Below are 17,584 nucleotides of genomic sequence, written 5' to 3' on the forward strand. Positions count from 1 at the left end.
ACAATGACAGAAAGAAGGTTTATGATAATCGGTATGGTTACTCTGTACCTAGCCTTAGAGGAGGTATAGAGCGGGATAACAGGCTTTAAAATTGAGGTTTAGAAAACTAGAGGCAAAGGAAGGGCTAAGGCGAAGGTTTTCCTTAGAGCTGGATTGGCCAAGGAAAAGAGGCTTTCTACTTGCTCAAGCCGGCAGAACTGATCATGGCCACGATGAGCCTGAGTGAGTTCTGGCATGCGAGTCCCGGAGGAGTCAAGAGATCCTGTCATCTGAGCACCGGAATGGCGACCTGCTGTTTGAAGGTGGGCTGGCTGGGAAAACAAAAATATGCGGTTGAGTGCTGATAAAGTGGAGACACATTGAATTGAAATTCGAATTTGAATCGAATGTAAATCAAATCTAAATTAAATATAAACCGAATCTAAGCCGAATCTAAATGAAATTCCAATAGGATATATGAAACCAGCTATCTATATCTCCAAAAACCTAAAAGAGAACCAAAAATGTGAAAGAACTAGCTTGAAAACATTTACAAGAACTGATTTAAGAAAGCTCATCCGCTGATCGAAACTCTAGCCTCGGTACGGTGCGCTCTGGACGCGAGACATGACCCAACAGAAGAAGTGTCTGAAGGCGAAGAGTGGGAAAGTCGAGCACATCCTGCATCCTCAAGTCGAAACCCGCCTTTTCGCAATGACCTGCTAGTTCAGCCGCCTTCAGAGAGTCTCCACCCAAGTCAAAGAAAGAATGATCCAGATTGATGGGGGGTGATATCTCGAGGACTTCTTTCCAAGAGGACTCAATCTGAGTCGACATGGACCGTGCTGCGCCTGTCATCTCTGTGGAAGAGGGTTGTGCTGGAAGGGGCTCTGGTGCTTGAGATGACAATCGGCTGGTTGAGGGATGCAGGATGGAAGCCACCGTCTGTTCGGGTAGCTCATTCATGGCATGAACAAGACTCAGATAGGTGTCCATGAGAGACTTGGCTGCGGGAGATGAGAGAGTGTGGGGACTGTAGGTGAATCGGAATGAGGATTGCCCATCTTTCTCCGGCCATGCCAACAGCCAGCATGCCCCGGACTGCAAAAGACCACCGCCATAAACGGCACTGCCCTTGATTGTCCACGGTGTGCTGACCTCAACTGTAGGCTCCTTGGGGTCCGGGATGTTCTGGTACTGGAAGATTGTACCGAGGCTCGATGAAGACCTAGGCCACTGAGCCTGCTCGATGATGCGGTTGGTTGGTGTAGCCTCAAACGGAATACTCTGGATCTGCTGTTCGTGGATGCTGCCGACAAGATCAGACACAAGTTGACTCGCGTTGAACCGGACTCGAACGGGGACAAAGTTAATGCAAGGCCCAACAACCTCTTGCGCTCCTTCGAAAGGCGCGAACCGTCCAGAAACAAGATTCCAGAATGCCACATCAGTTGATCCCGAGGCAGCAGACAATGTGAGAACCCATGCAGCCTTCAGCAGCGCTCCGTAATTGTAGCTAGAGCGATGCGGCTTTTTGAACTGGAACGGAATGGTCTGCATCCAACTGTCGCTCATGACAGGTTGCTGGGCTGATAGGAGCAGGTCTGAAACAATGGTCAAGGTGGAGTCGTGTAGTAGCTCCCGCCAGAAGGTGTCGGTATGCTCGTTGGAGAGCTCGAGGGTGTGTTGAATGAAGCAATGGTAGCCTGGCGAGGTACTGGGTCCAGTAAGGAGGCCGCAGTAGGCTGACCGGAGATCGTTGAAGATGGTTGTCAGAGAAAAGCCATCGTATTGAGCATGAGATAGGCCCATGGCAATTGTTCGGAGTCCGCTCTCAGGGTCAATCAAGAGTCTGAACCGCGTGAGAATCTGACCGAATCGAACAGGTTGATCGATGTCTTTATCGATAACGGAACACATCTTCTCCGGTAGGTCCTGTGACATCATGATCTTGAAGTTAACTCTGGATCCTGTAGTATGTACCACCTGGAAGCATCGGTCGTGTCTGAGATGGAAGCTGGTTCTCAAGATGGGATGGCGGTCAACCAATGTCTGACAAGCGGCTTGTACATGGCTGGGCGCAACGGCATCGTCTAGTTCGAAGAATGTCCATGCGTAGTACGAGCGTGGCCGTTTCTGTGCTTCGATCAAGAACGTCGTCTGGGTGTAAGACGCTGGGTAGATGGATTCCACCTCAGCCATTTCCAGGTCGACTGGGAATCGACTAGACCTTGACTTGAGGTTGGAATGCTTCATCACACTACAGGACCGGACGTCATGTGATATGTCTATCGATGAAGGGGAAGTCTCAGAGGAATCAACCGTGAGGGGAGTTTTGAGGGAGGAGTCAGGTGTGGCTGGAGACCGGTCGCGGCTCTCTGAGGCATCTCGACGGGTTGTAGTAGCTCCATGGCAGCGAGCAGCCATACCGGCAAGAGTCTTCTCAGCGAACACGTCCTGGGCCGCAATGTAGATCCTGCTGCGCCGTAAGACGGCAACGAGCATGATCGCCGTCAAAGAGTCTCCTCCAAGTCTGAAGAAGTCATCTTGAGGTTGGATGTCAAAGTCAGCATCCTTATGCAAGACTTGAAGCCATGCCTCCTTGATAGCCTCTTCCGTCTCGTGAAGTTTCGTCGAGGGTGTGCTCTGATCCTTGGCTGGAGCGACTCGTTGATACTCAGTCACATGTTTTGAGGTGAGGCCTTCAGCTTCAGCAACGAGTTTCTTGCGATCCGTCTTGCTTGATGCCATCAGCGGCCAGTTGAAGACAGGAAGCCAGAGCTGTGGCACCATGTACTCCGGTAGTTGCTTCAGAAGGTCCTTTTGAGTGGCTTCAACGAAGGACGAAAAATCTTCTGAATGTGAGCAGAAGATGGACCCCTCGACTTGATCTGCTTGGACAGTGTCGAGTTGGACAAAAGCTACCAAAATCGGAACCTCATCGCGATGCATCTTGGCAATAGCGACACGCTGGATCCGATTCGACCAAGACGAGGCACCAATCGCTGTCTCAATCTCGCCAAGCTCGATTCTGAGGCCTCGAAACTTGATCTGCATGTCTTCTCGTCGACCGACGATCTCGACATGTCCGTTAACGTCGAACCGGGCAAGATCACCCGTCTTGTAAAGCCGCTGCTCACCCACTTTGGCTAGCCAGGACACATTGTCCAGGAACGCTGCGCTTGTTTTCTCTGGATCGTTGAGGTAGCCACGAGCAAGAGTCGAGCCCGTTACCACAAGCTCACCCACGGAACCGATAGGGACGAGGTGGTTGTGGTCAAGGTCATCAACAATCCAGAGTCCAGCGGCCAATCGCCTCCCAACCTGGCCAACTGCCGAAGTTGCTGTGAGCTGGCCCATGGCGCATGCAATACCAGCTTCAGTGGGACCGTAGGCGTTGAGCATGAGTTCAACTGGTGAATTGGGGCCTGTCCATTTGCGTAGCAATGCAAGGTTGGCCATCTCGCCTCCAACAGCGAGTGTCTTTACGCTGGGCATGTTGCATGGCTCTAGGAGGTTGGCGACAGTGGGAGTGAGATCGGCAAAGTTGATCTGCTTTTGTTGAATGAAGCTCTCGAGAACATCGACGCCCTGGCTCTCAGACGGGATGCAGACGCAGCCTCCAGATGCGAGGACAGCAAAAATGTCCACCACGCTCGCATCAAATGTGTAGGAGCTGAACTGCAGAGAGCGGCGTCGGATGCCTTGACTGGCGTGTTGATAGCGTTGCGCATGCTCGAGAATACTTCGACTGGCGGCTTTGTGTTCCATGACAACGCCCTTGGGGGTACCGGTGCTTCCGGAAGTGAAGATGACATAGGCTATGTCATCGGGAGAAGAAAGGCACAGCTGTGTAGAGATATCTGGAGTTTGTAGATGCTCTGGGCTGAGAACAAGCGTTTGGACTGGGAAAGACTTTCGCTTAGCCTGTAAGGGGGAGATGATGACAAGCCTGGCCTGAATCTCGTTGAGAATCAGCTCTGTGCGTGCCTCTGGATGGTTCGTGTCAAGCGGAACATAGCCTGCTCCAGCTTTCATGACGGCGAGGATGGCTATGATCATGAAACGTGACTTTTCCGTGCAGATGGGCACGAGATAGCCTGGTCTCACACCATATGCGTCCTGTAGGTGGATCGCAAGGGATTCCGAAGCTGCAACAAGCTCTGTGTATGACATTTGCCCATCGTGACAGTCAATGGCCATCTGGCCGGGGTACCGCTTGGCAGTTTCTTCAACCAGCTTGTGGAGCTGTGTTGGGCGAGATGTGTCCCCGGATGAGTTCCACTGGATTGTGCGTTCAAGATCAGCCCCTTCCGCTAGTTCCCACAGAGAGGCGCGGATGGACGAGGCGCCACAAGCACCACGGTGCAGAGTGCCAATCATCTGTTGGAACTGCTGAAGAACATGGGCTACTTCAGGCGCTGTCAGCAGCGAGCGATCGTAGGCAGCTGAGATAGACAGGCGATCAGTGGTTGGGTTGTGACTGCACTCCATGACGAGGCCAAATGGCTCACTGAGACCATCGGCAGCCTCTTCTTCAACCATTCGTTGTAAACCGAGAGGTAGAGTTCCATCTGCGAGCTGACTCGGCTGCACGACCAATAAATTCACGCTCGTGCAGGCGTCACGGGCTGAAGAGCTGATGTCTCGGATACGACCTAGGCCAAAGTGCTCGAAAGGAAGCATTGACAAGGACTGGTCATGAACATGCTCCAGAAGGTCAGAAACGGTGTCGTCGAGGTTGAACTGCAAGCGCACGGGTGTGGTGGTGATAGTCGGACCAACAATGTCTTCAATGCCTTCCAAGGGAGCAGTACGACCAGATACTGTGGCAGCGAAGCAAACATCCTTATTTGAGTCTGAAGTGCGTCTCCTCATGCTAAGGATGACGGCCCAGGCTGCTCGGGCAACGGTGGCGAAGGAAAAGGGACTGTCAGAAGTCCAGCTTAGAGTGCTCTCTAGTGTTTGACTCGTTGCGGAGTGGGCTTCGGGGGCATAATCTGGAGAGGGAAGAGCAGGGAAAGCCTCTCGTTGGTATCCTTCGAGCTGGGTTTGCCAGAAAGTAGCAGCTTCTTCCTTATCCGCACCTTGCACAAAATCGACAAAATCGCGGTAGGACGGCCTGGCCTTGGGTGGTGCAGATGATGCGAATGCGTGCTCAAGATCCTGCCAGAGTGCTGCCGAGGAGAAGCCGTCAAAGATGGAGTGATGCCTCCAAAACTCAAAGATGAAGCCGTTCTCAGAAGGTCGAAGCCTGTACCTCATCAAGGACGTTCCAAGCCCCATCTCCGGGGCTTCAATATCGGAGTCGATCCACTCGCCAGGACGGCGCGTAACGACTTGAACCATTTGGACCCGATTGTCCATAACGGCGGAACAGATTCGAGTCCGGAGGATGGGGTTGGACTGATGAACAATGTCCCACGAGGCTCGGAGTTTGTGAAGATCCGTGGATGAGGGAACCGAGAACATGCTGTGGTCGATGTACGCTCCAGGCTGCCTCACGGTTGCGGCCATGAGTGCCTCTTGAGTTGGTGTACACAGATACACATCCTCAATGTCACTAACAGAGAGATTGCAGGCCTGCGAGACTTGAGCCATCAGTTCAGGGTCACACTTTTGCCTAACAGCGGTCTGGCTCTTGTGCTCTCGCTCGACGGCATCGGGCTTTGATTGATTCCTTTCCAAATGCCTAGCCATTTGCTCTAGTTGTGGCATTCGCAAAATGTCCGAAACCTCGAGTTTGAGTCCAGCGCCGCGGCAGAGAGAAGCCAGGCTGATGGCGTGAAGCGAGTCTCCGCCAACGCGAGTAAACTGGGTATCCAGCCCCAGATGCTTCGGATCGACCTTGAGGACCTGAGCCCACAGTCCTTGCAAGATTCGTTCAAAGACGGTTGAAGGCTCTCGAACCACACTCGAAGAGCCTTGATACAGAAGCATCTGATCCGGAGCCAGTTGGGCTCCCAGCTGTTGTAGCAACTTCCGATCCGTCTTCCCGCTTAGGGTAGGTGGAATACGCGAAAGCAGCAAATAGGCTCGTGGAACCATGTAGGGAGGTAGCTTGCCGTCAAGCCGCGTTTGGACGTCTTGAATGATGGCGCGAATCTTGGAAGACACAGGTAGAAGAAGCTCCTCTTGGCGAGCCTCTTCCCCGGTCAAAGTGAAGAAAGCTACAAGAGCATCGGAGCCACTACCTTGCAGTGTAATCTTGTCAACCACGGCACAGGCCACGGATGGGCATTGTTCAATGTTGTATTCGATCTCGCCGAGTTCGATGCGGAAGCCGTTGAGTTTGACTTGAAGATCTCTTCTGCCGATGTATGTGATGGACCCGTCGGCATTCCGCTGAACAATGTCTCCTGTGGCGTAAAACCGTTCATACCCCGGCTTCGCCCATGGCAAGTTGCTCCCATCGATGAATGCTTCTTGTGTGCGCTGTTCATCCTTGAAATATCCCCTGCCCAGAGTAGGTCCAGAGATCAGAAGTTCTCCCGGACACCCAATAGGTGCGAGGGACGTGTAGTCACCCCGGTCGACGACCCAAAGATAAGCTCCAATGGCAAATCCAATGTTGTTGGGATCACTGTTGGCCGTGACCGTTGGGTTTTGGCTCGCGTCGACACACGTCTCGGTTGGGCCGTACGAGTTGATGAGTCGAACACTCTGGCTCCATGTCTCCATGATTGACTTGGACAGAGGTTCGCCGCCGGACCGCAATGCCTTGATTGATGGGACACGGCTTGGTGATTGAACCAAGCTTTGGATCGTGGTCGGAGTCAAGTAGGCGAACTCGATCTGGTTCTCGTTGATGTAGCCGCAGAGGTCTCCGAGTCGTCGATCGTCGGGTGGGATGAAGAGACAACCACCGTGAAGGAGTGTCACGTAGATCTCGATGACATTGACATCAAACGTGTAGGCGGCGAAGGAGAGGGTGCGCGTTCCCACTTGGTAGCCTGTGTGATGGTGGCCGTTCACTAGGACCGTCGTCACCAAAGCTGAGTGCTCAATCATGACTCCTTTTGGTGTTCCTGAACTACCAGAAGTAAAGAGGAGGTAGGCAAGATCTGAGCAAGAGCGAGAATCGTCACTGTCATCTACAGCGTTGCCCCTGGTGGGCCCTTGGGAAGATTGTTTCTGGAGCTGCGCAACGTCCCAAGTGACGGCTGGAAGTGACAAGTCCTGAGCCAAATGGTCGTAGTTGGCTGTAGTCACCACCAACCGGGAATCAGTTTCTCCTATGATGAAGCGTAGACGATCCAGCGGAATATCTGGTGGAAGAGGGACGTAGGCTGCTCCAGTCTTCAGGATGGAGAACATCGCCACGACCATGGACGCGCCTTTGCTCATCAACAGCGGCACGAGATCTCCTTGACGTACGCCGTGCTCAGACCGGAGCTTGAATGCCCCAACAGACGATAAGGTTTCCAACTGCTGATACGAGAGGCTGGCATCAGGACCCTCAACCGCGAGCAAGTCGGGCCACTGAGATGCTCTCTCGCTGAAAACCTCATCCACGAGTCGGTGGCAGGCGTCAATTTCGGTGCTGTTCCAATCGAACTCTTGATCCAGCCTCTGTTTTCCAGAGAGGTCCAAGTGGCCAATGGTAGTGTTTTGACCCGAGCTCAACTGCTCAAGTGTCTGAGAGAAGTGGTACGCAATCCACTGGGCATCGTCACCGGACATGAGACGGTCATCGTAAATGATGGTGACTGTAATCTTGGCGTCTCCAGTCGGCCGACAATCGACGATGACACACTCCGAATCGATGAAGCCCTTGGCCAAGTGGTCCTCAGGTATCAGCCAAGCTTCCGTGTCCTCAGCAGTCGGCGGTTGAACGACAAGCATGGAGCTAAAATTGCCGGCCTGCAAGGTGTCGTCGTCAATCTTTCGGATATTCGACAGACCGTACTGCTCCCATGGCATGGATCGGATGGCCTCGCCTTGGACTTTCTGTAGATAGGATTGGACTCCGTGCTCCCGCACTAGACGCAAGCGACGGGGGATGGTTGCAAGAGTAGGACCAATGAGCGTGTCAATTCCCGGAACAGGGACCGTTCGTCCAGACCGAACGATACCAAAGCAGACATCTTCGGAGTCAAAGTACCGCCCCAGAAGCACACCCCAGGCAGCTTCCGCCAGAGTTGATAGCGTGTGTGGAGACTTGTTGCTGAAGCCAACGGTGAGAATGTGCTTTCGATTCGCAGCAAACGTCTCGTTGGGCCGCACTTGAGGCAATGACCCAACCTGGATATCGGCGAGCTGAGTCTTCCAGAAGCGATGGGCTTCGGCGCTGTTGTAGAGGTCCAGAGAGTGGCGGACAAAAAGGGCGTATGGCTGGGTTGGCGCAAGCTGGACCTCTGGGTCGTGATACAACTTCTGTACCTCGTCCTTCAGTAGGTTCATAGACCAACCATCAAAAACTGCATGATGCTGGGACAGAACCAGGTAAGAACATGAGTCTGATGTGATGATCGCGCATCGAGAAAGTTTTGCTCCATACTCAAAGGCTGTGAGACTATCCTCCCGCAGGAAATCGTCAAGGCTCTCTGAGGATATTTGACACACGTCCACATCTTCCTCAATGACAACCTGCAAACCGCGATAGTCCGAGTCCAGGACTATTCGAGTTCGCAGAATGTCATGGCGGTGCCAGAGTGTCCGAAGAGCTTGAAGGAGGTTGTCGATTGATGTCTCAGGCGGTAGTCGGAACACCTCTTGGTTGAGGAAGGCACCTCGTGTCTTGGCAGATGCGATCATGAGGGATTCTTGGATGGCAGTGCAGGGATAAACGTCCAAAACAGACTCTATGGGAACATGACACTGGGTAGCAACCTTGGAGCGAAGAATGCCCTCTTCTATCCAAGGAACCAAGGAGAATGGTGTGGGGGCAGTGATGCCCTCTCCAATGTGCGCCAAACATTGTGAACTTGAACTCTTGACCATGTCTTCGAGAGTAGTCGACTGAAAGATCTTGGTTCCATCAATATCCAAGTTGCGCTGCCTAGCAAGGGCAAGTATACGAATCATGGTGATGGAGTCGCCGCCCAACGAGGAGAGGGAGTCGTCCAGGCCAATCTTGTCTTCCGTGATCGACATGACCTTGGCGATGATTGAAAACAAAGTCCTTTGCTCTGCTGTATCAGCGCCTCTCTTTGGCCCCTTCTGCTGGAATCTGTAGCTTTCCAGTGAAGATTCGACATCAGCACGTAGGCGTCGACGGTCAATCTTTCCTGATGCCGTTGTGGGCCAGCTCGCGCAGGGCACATAGACAGTGGGAACCATGTACTCTGGGAGAGCTGAGCGCAGGCGGCTCTGTGTCTGACTCAGAGCTGCCTCGTCGATTTGTCCCGCTGGCAGAGGGCCGTTGTAGACTCCAGTTCCAAGCTCGCCGGTAAGAACAAACGCCATGAGTGTTGCGGAGGGTAGCACTTCCACCACACAGTCTGTGAAGTGACCCGATCTCCTGATGTGAGACTCGATCTCGGAGAGTTCAAGACGCTGCCCATGGATCTTGGTCTGCAGGTCCTTCCGACCCATGTAGATGATGGTGCCATCCGAAGCATAACGTGCCAGATCACCGCTGCGATAATAGCGTGTCTCGGAAGTAGAAGCCGGCCAGGTAGCCCATGGAGGATTGGCTCCGAAAACATGTTTCGTTTGCTCGGGTCTGTTGAGGTAACCATCTGCCACGGTCTCGCCGAAGATGACCAACTCTCCAATGGCTCCGATTGGTGCAAGCTTTCCAGGCTCATCTGGCACCGCGAGAAGGAGGTTACAAGCAGTTGCTCGTCCAATATTGTGTGGGTCTCCAGGCTGCAATGAGAGGTTCGTCGACGTGTGGACACTGGCTTCAGTGGGACCGTAGCCGTTCATCACCTGGATGGAACTCTCAGACCAGCTCTCGATGAGTTGCTTCGAAGGGGGCTCTCCAATGAGCATCAGTGATTGGACACCAGGGAGTTCTTGTGGCTCGAGAAGCCCGGCGACGGTCGGCGTAAGAACCAGGTGGCTCGCTCGCAGTTGGTTGATCGCCTGGCCAAGATTTCCATCAAGACGTTGACTCGGTGCGGGAAGGCAAACACAGCCCCCAGCGATCAAAGTCGCAAAGCTCTCCAGTAAGCTCGTGTCAAATGTGCAGGTTGCGAACTGAAGCATCCGGGTTGTGCTGTCCAGTCCCATTGTTGCACTGGCATCTGAGAGAGACAGAGCAATGGCCGAGTGTCTTACCACAACCCCCTTGGGTGTGCCAGAGCTTCCAGAGGTGAAGAAAACATAGGCGGGATCTGAAAGGCTGTGGGGGCTCGACAAAACGTGGCTCCCATCAGCCTCATGCAACATCTCGTCAAGGATGCAGGTGTGATAAGGAGCAAAGCTCTGGGCTTCGGAAGAATCCGTTAGGACGACAGTATCCTCTCCAAGCTCAGAGAGAATTGCATGTCTGCGTTCGACCGGTAGAGATGGATCAATAGTTGTGAACGATTTGTTGGCTTTCCAGACTGCCAGCATGCCCGTGAGAATAAGTGAAGGCATGTGATGGCAGAGAACGATCCGAGGGCTGTTGGGGGCGCGTTGACGGATCGCCTCAGAGAGCACGGTAGAAATATCATCCAGTTCCTTGTACGTCGTCCGTTGCACCGTGTCAAGTCGCTCGCCCACGACAGCTTCGACGGCGGGAAGCTCAGGCTGTCGTGAAGCCACGCCTTGGAATATCTGGGAAATGCTCTGAGACGGGGGCTCGGGAGGCGAAGGGTTCCATGCTGCAACATCGGCCATGTCAGCGGCACTAATCAAATCCAACTCAGAAACTAGGCGGCCTGGAAGTGCAAGCTCTCCCATTGTCTTCTCAAGCTGCTGAATGAATCGTTGTGCCTGGATCTCTGAGACGCAGTTGGGATCAAACTCGATTCTGAAGTCGACTGATCCTGTGGTCGAGCATATCTGCGCAATGATAACCAGAGGATACTCAACGTACATGGAGGACTCGTTGGTTAGAAGCTTCTCAATAACTCCAGATGTGTCAGCATCGCTGTCTTGACCCTGCTGCACAACAAGCAGTGTCCTAAACTGGCTGGCGTTCTTGGGTCCTTGCTCTGGCAACCGCATGATGTTCTTGAGGCCAAAGTGCTGATGATGACGCATATCCAAAATCGAGTTTTGAATGGTTTGGAGCAGAGAGCTCGTCGATTGCTCGGGAGATACGTGAACCCGCATGGGAACAGTTGAGAGTGTAGGTCCCATGACAGCCTCAAGCTCGGGGTTATCGCGGCCGGAGAGAGTCATACCAAAGCAGACTTGGTCGGCAAAGCTGTATGAAGATAGAAGCAGGGCCACAGCACTTGTTACAGAGGTAGCAGGGGAGATTCCAGACTTTTGAAAGAGACCCAAAGATACTCTTGTGCTCAGATCCAGGTGCTCGGTCGCTCGTATCTGATCTTCATGCTCCCCCACTGGCGGGAAGAAAGTCAATGGGGCGTCGCGGAGGGTCTCTGTCCAGTACTGGCTTGCAGATTCTGAGTCTATCGCATCGAGGGAATCAACAAACTTTCGGTACGGAACAGGCAAAGGCTTGACGCCCATGGGGTTCCTGTACCAGAAGTCGACGTCCTGGAGTAGAAGGTGCAATGTAGGGGCGTCGTACAAGGCATGATGCATGTGGATGACTAGCCTTGTCGGATGCTGAGAGGAATCTGTGGCGATCTGGTATTGGAAAAGAGCATCGGTTTTCATCTGTTCCCTTTGATCTGGCGAGTGTTTGAGAACGACTTGAACTGGTCCCTCAGATGTGGACACAAGCCTTGTTCGTAGGATTGGGTTCCGTGAAGCGGCGTTGTCCATCGCCCAGGTCAAGAGAGCAGTATCTGTGTCCTTCGCCAATTGGAAGGCCATTTTGGCGTGGTATACTGCCTTTTCGTCTCCCATGATACCATTCAGCGAGGTTGCCATGAGTCCTTCTTGGAAGGGGGATGCTGGATACACATCCTCAATCTCGCCGGCGGTGACCCCAATTGTGTCTTCAATCTTTTGCCAGACCTCTGGAGAAACGCCAGCTGAGGCGGGAATGTTCTGCACCTCAACCTCAGCGTCAACGCCAGTGGCCTTCTTGTACCGCGCGACGGCTGCCAGGTCTCTGAGTCGTGGGTGGCGGTAGATTTGCCGGACCGTAATCTCCAGGTTGTTCTCCTTGGCGGCGCTCACAAGCTTGATAGCCGTGAATGAATCACCGCCGAGCCGGAAAAAGTCGGCAGCTGCACTCAAGCGCCCGGTGATGTTGAAGACCTTGCGCAGGACATTCTCCAACACTAGCTCGATCGGTGTCTCCAACTCTGTATCGCATGCCGTGTCCCCATCTGTCTCGTTGTCTGCTGTGATGACGAAGGGTGTCAAAGGCAATCTCTGCAGCTCGTCTCTGAGTCGCTTCAGGTCTACCTTGTCTGAAGCTGTGGAGGGGATGCACCGAACTGGAACGAAGATGGTGGGGACGTAGGCCACTGGGAGAAGCTCGAGCAAACGGGACCGTGCTTCGTGGCACATCTCACGGAAGTTGGAGTTGCATTCATCGGAAAGGATGAAGGCTTCGTTTGTTCCGACATCGTCGTAATTGACGGTGACGAAGGCAGCTAGCCGAGAGACCTTGTTTTCGTCAACGGTACACTGGACCACTCCTGAAGAGAACTTCTCTCCGAGCTTCCTGAGTTGATCCTCTGCTTCTCCAGGGTCGACACGGATTCCGTTGATCTTGATCATCCTGTCTCGACGGCCAAGGATTCGGACAGAACCATCCTGTTCGTATCGTCCAATGTCTCCGGTGAGGTACACACGCGATGAGAGTTGTGATCCTAGCAATGACGGAAGGTTCACGAAGCTCTTTTCCGTCAGCTCCTTGTTGTGGAGATATCCCCTGGCAAGACTGTGTCCAGCAATGGCAATCTCTCCTGTGCAGCCCAGTGGTGCTTCGTAGAGCTGGCCGCGTTGATCACGCCGAAGAATGAGATGCCACCCAGTGACATTTCGACCGATGACGCCAGGATCTGAGTCCACTGTCAGAGGATCCGTGACTGTCGTAGTGATAGAAGCCTCAGTGGGTCCGTATGCGTTGAGAAATCGTATCCGTGGTGCCCATGTCTGGATAAGTGCGCGGCTAGTCATTTCGCCACCAGTCATGATGGACTTGAGTGTGCCAGCATCCTCAAGAGCAATGAGTCCCGTCATTGATGGTGTAAGAGTGGCCGAGTTGATCTTCATCCTCCGTATCGTCTCGGACAGTCTATTGAGTCGCTCGTCATCAGTGGGGACACAGATGCAGACCCCAGACAGAAGAGGGATGAAGATGTCGGAAATGCTAACATCGTAGACAAAGGATGAGAACTGAAGATGTCGGTCTCCAGGTTGGAGGGCAAAACAGCGAGCAAGATGAGTCAAGCTGGTACTCAACGCTCGATGTTCAAGCATCACCCCCTTGGGCATCCCGGTGCTGCCGGATGTGTACATCAACACAGCCAAGTCAGAAGGAGATGCTCGAGGAAAGACTTTCTCAGATGAATCAGCATGGCTTGGGTCCGTCCATCGCTCATCAACTGTGATAAGCCGTTGTTGTAAACGCCCGTATCGATCAGCGATGGCAGGCGAGCAGACGATGCTAGCAGCACCTGCATCATCCACGATTTTTCGAACACGTTCAAGCGGCCAACTAGGTTCGAGTGGGATGTAAGCAGAGCCAGTCTTGAGGATTGAAAAGATGGTGGCGATAGCGAGAGCAGACTTCTCCATGGCGATGGGGACGATCGACTTTGGTGACACATGACATGAATTAGCGAGATACGTTGCCAGGCTGCTGGAGACCAGATCAAGCTCTCGGAAGGTCAGCGTTTTGCCAGTTGCGCTTTCGTAGATAGCATCATGGTCAGGATAGATCTCAACTGAAGTCTTCAGTAGATCGTGCAAGCAGACGTCGACCGCAGGTCCATACGACTCGATCCACTCCAGCATGCGCTGGCCCTGGTTCTCGGGCGACATCTGGATATCACTAACAGTTTGTTCTGTAGAAAGCCCAGAGAGACTCTCTAGAGCTCGCTTCAGATGCTCAGTTACCATTTGAGCATGCTGCAAAGACAGAACAGCCGGGTCCGAGTTACAGTTGATCAAAACCTTGTCGTCTGCTAGCACCAACTCAAGAGAGAAGGGGATGCTATCAGCCAGGCCTGAGGTTTGACCGTGAACCTCGCCCCACAGTCCCTCGCCAGCTAGCCGCTCATCTTCAGGTTGCACGACGACGAGAGTCTTGAGTTGACAAGCAGTGGCAGCTCCCGGACCGCACTTTTTGATGTGCTCGAGACCGTATTGTTGGTGGGGATTTATGGCAAGGATCTGGGCATGAACTCGCTGGAAGAAGTCTTGTAGCGGCATCTGATGATCAAGGCGGGTTCTGAAAGGGACACATGCAAATGCAGGACCTATCATGTGGAACACTCCGTCAACAGGCGCATCTCTTCCTGCCAGGATCAATCCAATGGACACATCCTCGGTATCACCGTGCGTGGCCAGTATCAGTGCAGTGACGCTATACAGAATGACAGCCGGCGTCACGCCGAATCGAGAGGCTAGGTCTTGGAGCTTGAGTGTTACTGTGAGCGACCGGTGATCCGTAGCATGGACATCGTGATGAGGATCTTGAGGTTCAGGTGGAAATTCAACACCCTCGTAGCCGTCAAGATATTCCGTCCAAAACTGGGTCGAAGCAGCCCGCATCAATTCTCGCTCCCCGAGTTGATGTTGCACAAAATGCGAGTAGACAGCCCCGTCCAACGTCTTGTCCTCTTCATCAAAGTATATCCTCTTGAGCTGGTTGAGCATCAGCTGCAAGGACCATCCATCGATGATGCTGTGGTGAATCTTGAGGTGAAACGTCCACTTCTGCTGGCCCTCATCCCAGAGGGCCAGTCCACGGCAAAGATCAGAGCCTAGCGACATGTCTTCCTCGTAGAGAGACTCGCTCCACTTGCATGGGCGATGTCGGACTTGGACTTGCAAGAACTGCTGCTCATCGACATCCCAGATGAGACGATTTCGCAGTGCTGGTTGAGATCTCATCAGAGTATCCCAAGCACTTTGAAGACCAGCAGGATCGACATCATGACGAATAGACCAACTGAAGGCACAGATGTATGAGCCAGGACATTTGATGTCCAAGGCCATGAGTGCTGTCTGGTAGGGTGTGCAAGGATAAATGTCCTCGATGTCGGCGACTGGGACTGAACACATCTCAGCCACGTCTTGTATCAAGGGTGCCAGGGGCGTATTTGGAGAAAGGAGGCTGAATGGTCGATAAGGAGGCGGTGTTGTGACTGAAGTTGACGTCTCCTTCTTAGCTGTTGGCTTACAACGCATGGCAAGCTCTCGTATGGTCTTTGCCGAGAAGATGTCGGCAGCGTTGACATCAACTCCGACGTCTCTTGACTTGCTAGCCATCCGAATCACGTCGAGTGAATCCGCTCCAAGGTCTGCAAGAGAGTCCGTAACGGGGATGGCTGAGGCAGGGCGAAGGAGGACCTCCGCCCATACGGCCTGCAACTGCCGCTCCTCGAGGCTAGCTTCAAGAGTATGATCCACCGCTTGGGAACCGTAGCCTTGGATGAGTTCGAGAAGGTCCTCTTCTTGCAATTGCTCCAGCCAAGACCGTAGCTGAAAACGATCGACCTTGCCACTGGAGGTTAAGGGTATCATTCTAATAGGCCACCACATTTTTGGCATGGTAAGAGAAGGCAGCTGTTTTGACGCCGCCTTCTTGGCCTCCCCAAGAATGGAGCAAGTCCATTTAGAAGATCCAAAGAGTTGGATCCGGTCTGTGGCGAAAGAGGATACTGTGTCATGTACATCAGGTACATTGCTCAACACAACAAAGGTCGAGAGACTCCCAGAAGAACTCCCACTTCGAGGCATGACCACGACACACTTATCCACCTGCGAGCAAGTGGTGGCGATGGACCGCTCGACTTCAGCTAGGTTAATACGGATGCCACGAAGCTTGACCTCGGCATCCCGACGGCCAATAAGTCTGATGGTGCGAACTCCAGCTTTCGAGAGCTCTGATCGTCCAAGATCACCTGTGCGGTAGAATCTCGCGCCGTCGATGTAACACTCGGGCGGCTGGAACTGGCCCTTGCTTGAAAGGTAACCACGAAGAAGTTGAGGACCTGCCACGCAAATCTCTCCAACTTCACCGAGAGGAACTGGTCTCGCTTCATCATCAGCCAAAAGCCGTACGTCGAGCCTATGGACTTGGCGACCGACACATGCCGCATCGATGTCCTTGTTTTTGCTGAGGTCCTCGACGGTGCAGACAATCGTCTCAGTTGGTCCGTAGGCGTTGAACAGCTTGACGTTATGCCTCCATCGATCAGCCAATGATTGAGGTAGAGCTTCTCCGGAACTCGCCAAAACGCGGAGGCTTGACACTCTCTCAGGTTCAATGGTCTGAATGATAGTTGGTGTCAATTGCGTGTAGGTGATGTTCATCTTGACCAAGAACTCAGTCATGTCTTCCATCATGAGTTCTCGAGGAGCCATAATTAAGCACCCTCCACAGGCGAACGTCATAAAAAGATCGAGCCCAAAGATGTCGAACGTAGGTGCGGCAAATTGTAGGGTCCGTGTGTCTGAGCCGAGGTTGAACATCTTGGTGAGCTCCAAGGCGTTGTGTCTCACAGCTCGATGCTCAATCATGACACCCTTGGGGGTTCCTGTTGAGCCGGAGGTAAAGAGGATATGACAGAGATCCCTCTCGGAGCGAGAGTCTAGACCCAGATTTGTGGTAATGTGGGGGAAGAGGGTGTCGTCTTGATACATCTCATTCAGGTGAATGACATCCAAGTCAGTTCTGATAGAGAGTGAATTCGAAGTATACTCCAAGATGAGACCGGCTTTGGAGGTTTCCAAGATGTACTGGACCCGGTCCTCAGTTGCATCGGCGGGTAGTGGTATCCAAACCATGCCAGCCTTGAGAACGGCTAGAACTGCAACGACGAGCAGTGGTGACTTTTCCGAGGAGAGAGCAACGACATCTCTACCAGGAAGTTGTTTCTCACGTAAGAAACTTGCCAGAGAGTTGGACTGGTTGTTGAGCTCATGGTAGGTGAGACGACCTTGAGGAAAGAATTCCAAGGCACAGCTCCCAGGGCTCCTGGACACTTGGTCCTCAAAGATGTGATGCAGTAGTTGGCCAGGGTTTCCCATCTTGTAGGTTTCCTGGCCTCTTGCATCATGGCTGGCGTCCATGTTGTAATGGTTGCTATCCGTCTGGGAAAGTGAAAAGAGCGTAGTATGCTTAGCAACCAATATAACAAGCCGAGGACACACAGTGGGGAGAAGAGCAATAAATCATTGAGCACCTGTCTTGGTCACCTTTTGAGGCGTCAATCAGAATGTTACTGGTAACATGGTCTCGGAGTCTACATTCCAGCTCCGATACCCCTTGGGCTGGCTCCGGTACGGCTCAGGTACCCGGTCCACCCCCCTGCAGCGCGCCGTCTTACCAGGGCTGACCGCCAGTAGCTCGGGAGAATAGCCAGCCTCGTGCATCATAAATAACAGGGTCTTCGGGGAGCCCTTG

The 17,584-nt window shown here is 53.1% G+C and overlaps 1 protein-coding gene across 1 annotated transcript; it reads right to left on the reverse strand.

Annotated features, from left to right (window-relative positions):
- Nucleotides 1-543: 543 nt before the first annotated feature.
- On the reverse strand, nucleotides 544-17,250 carry MRS44_011203 (uncharacterized protein; the record flags this gene model as incomplete). The annotated part of the gene is made up of 2 exons (XM_065619645.1): nucleotides 544-2,366; nucleotides 2,409-17,250. The coding sequence occupies 2 exons, from the start codon at nucleotides 17,248-17,250 to the stop codon at nucleotides 544-546; spliced, it is 16,665 nt and encodes a 5,554-aa protein (XP_065475717.1).
- Between the last annotated feature and the right edge of the window lie 334 nt (nucleotides 17,251-17,584).

The sequence above is a fragment of the Fusarium solani genome (assembly GCF_023522795.1).
Source record: "Fusarium solani strain SB1 chromosome Unknown bctg00000007, whole genome shotgun sequence".
Lineage (NCBI taxonomy): Eukaryota > Fungi > Ascomycota > Sordariomycetes > Hypocreales > Nectriaceae > Fusarium > Fusarium solani.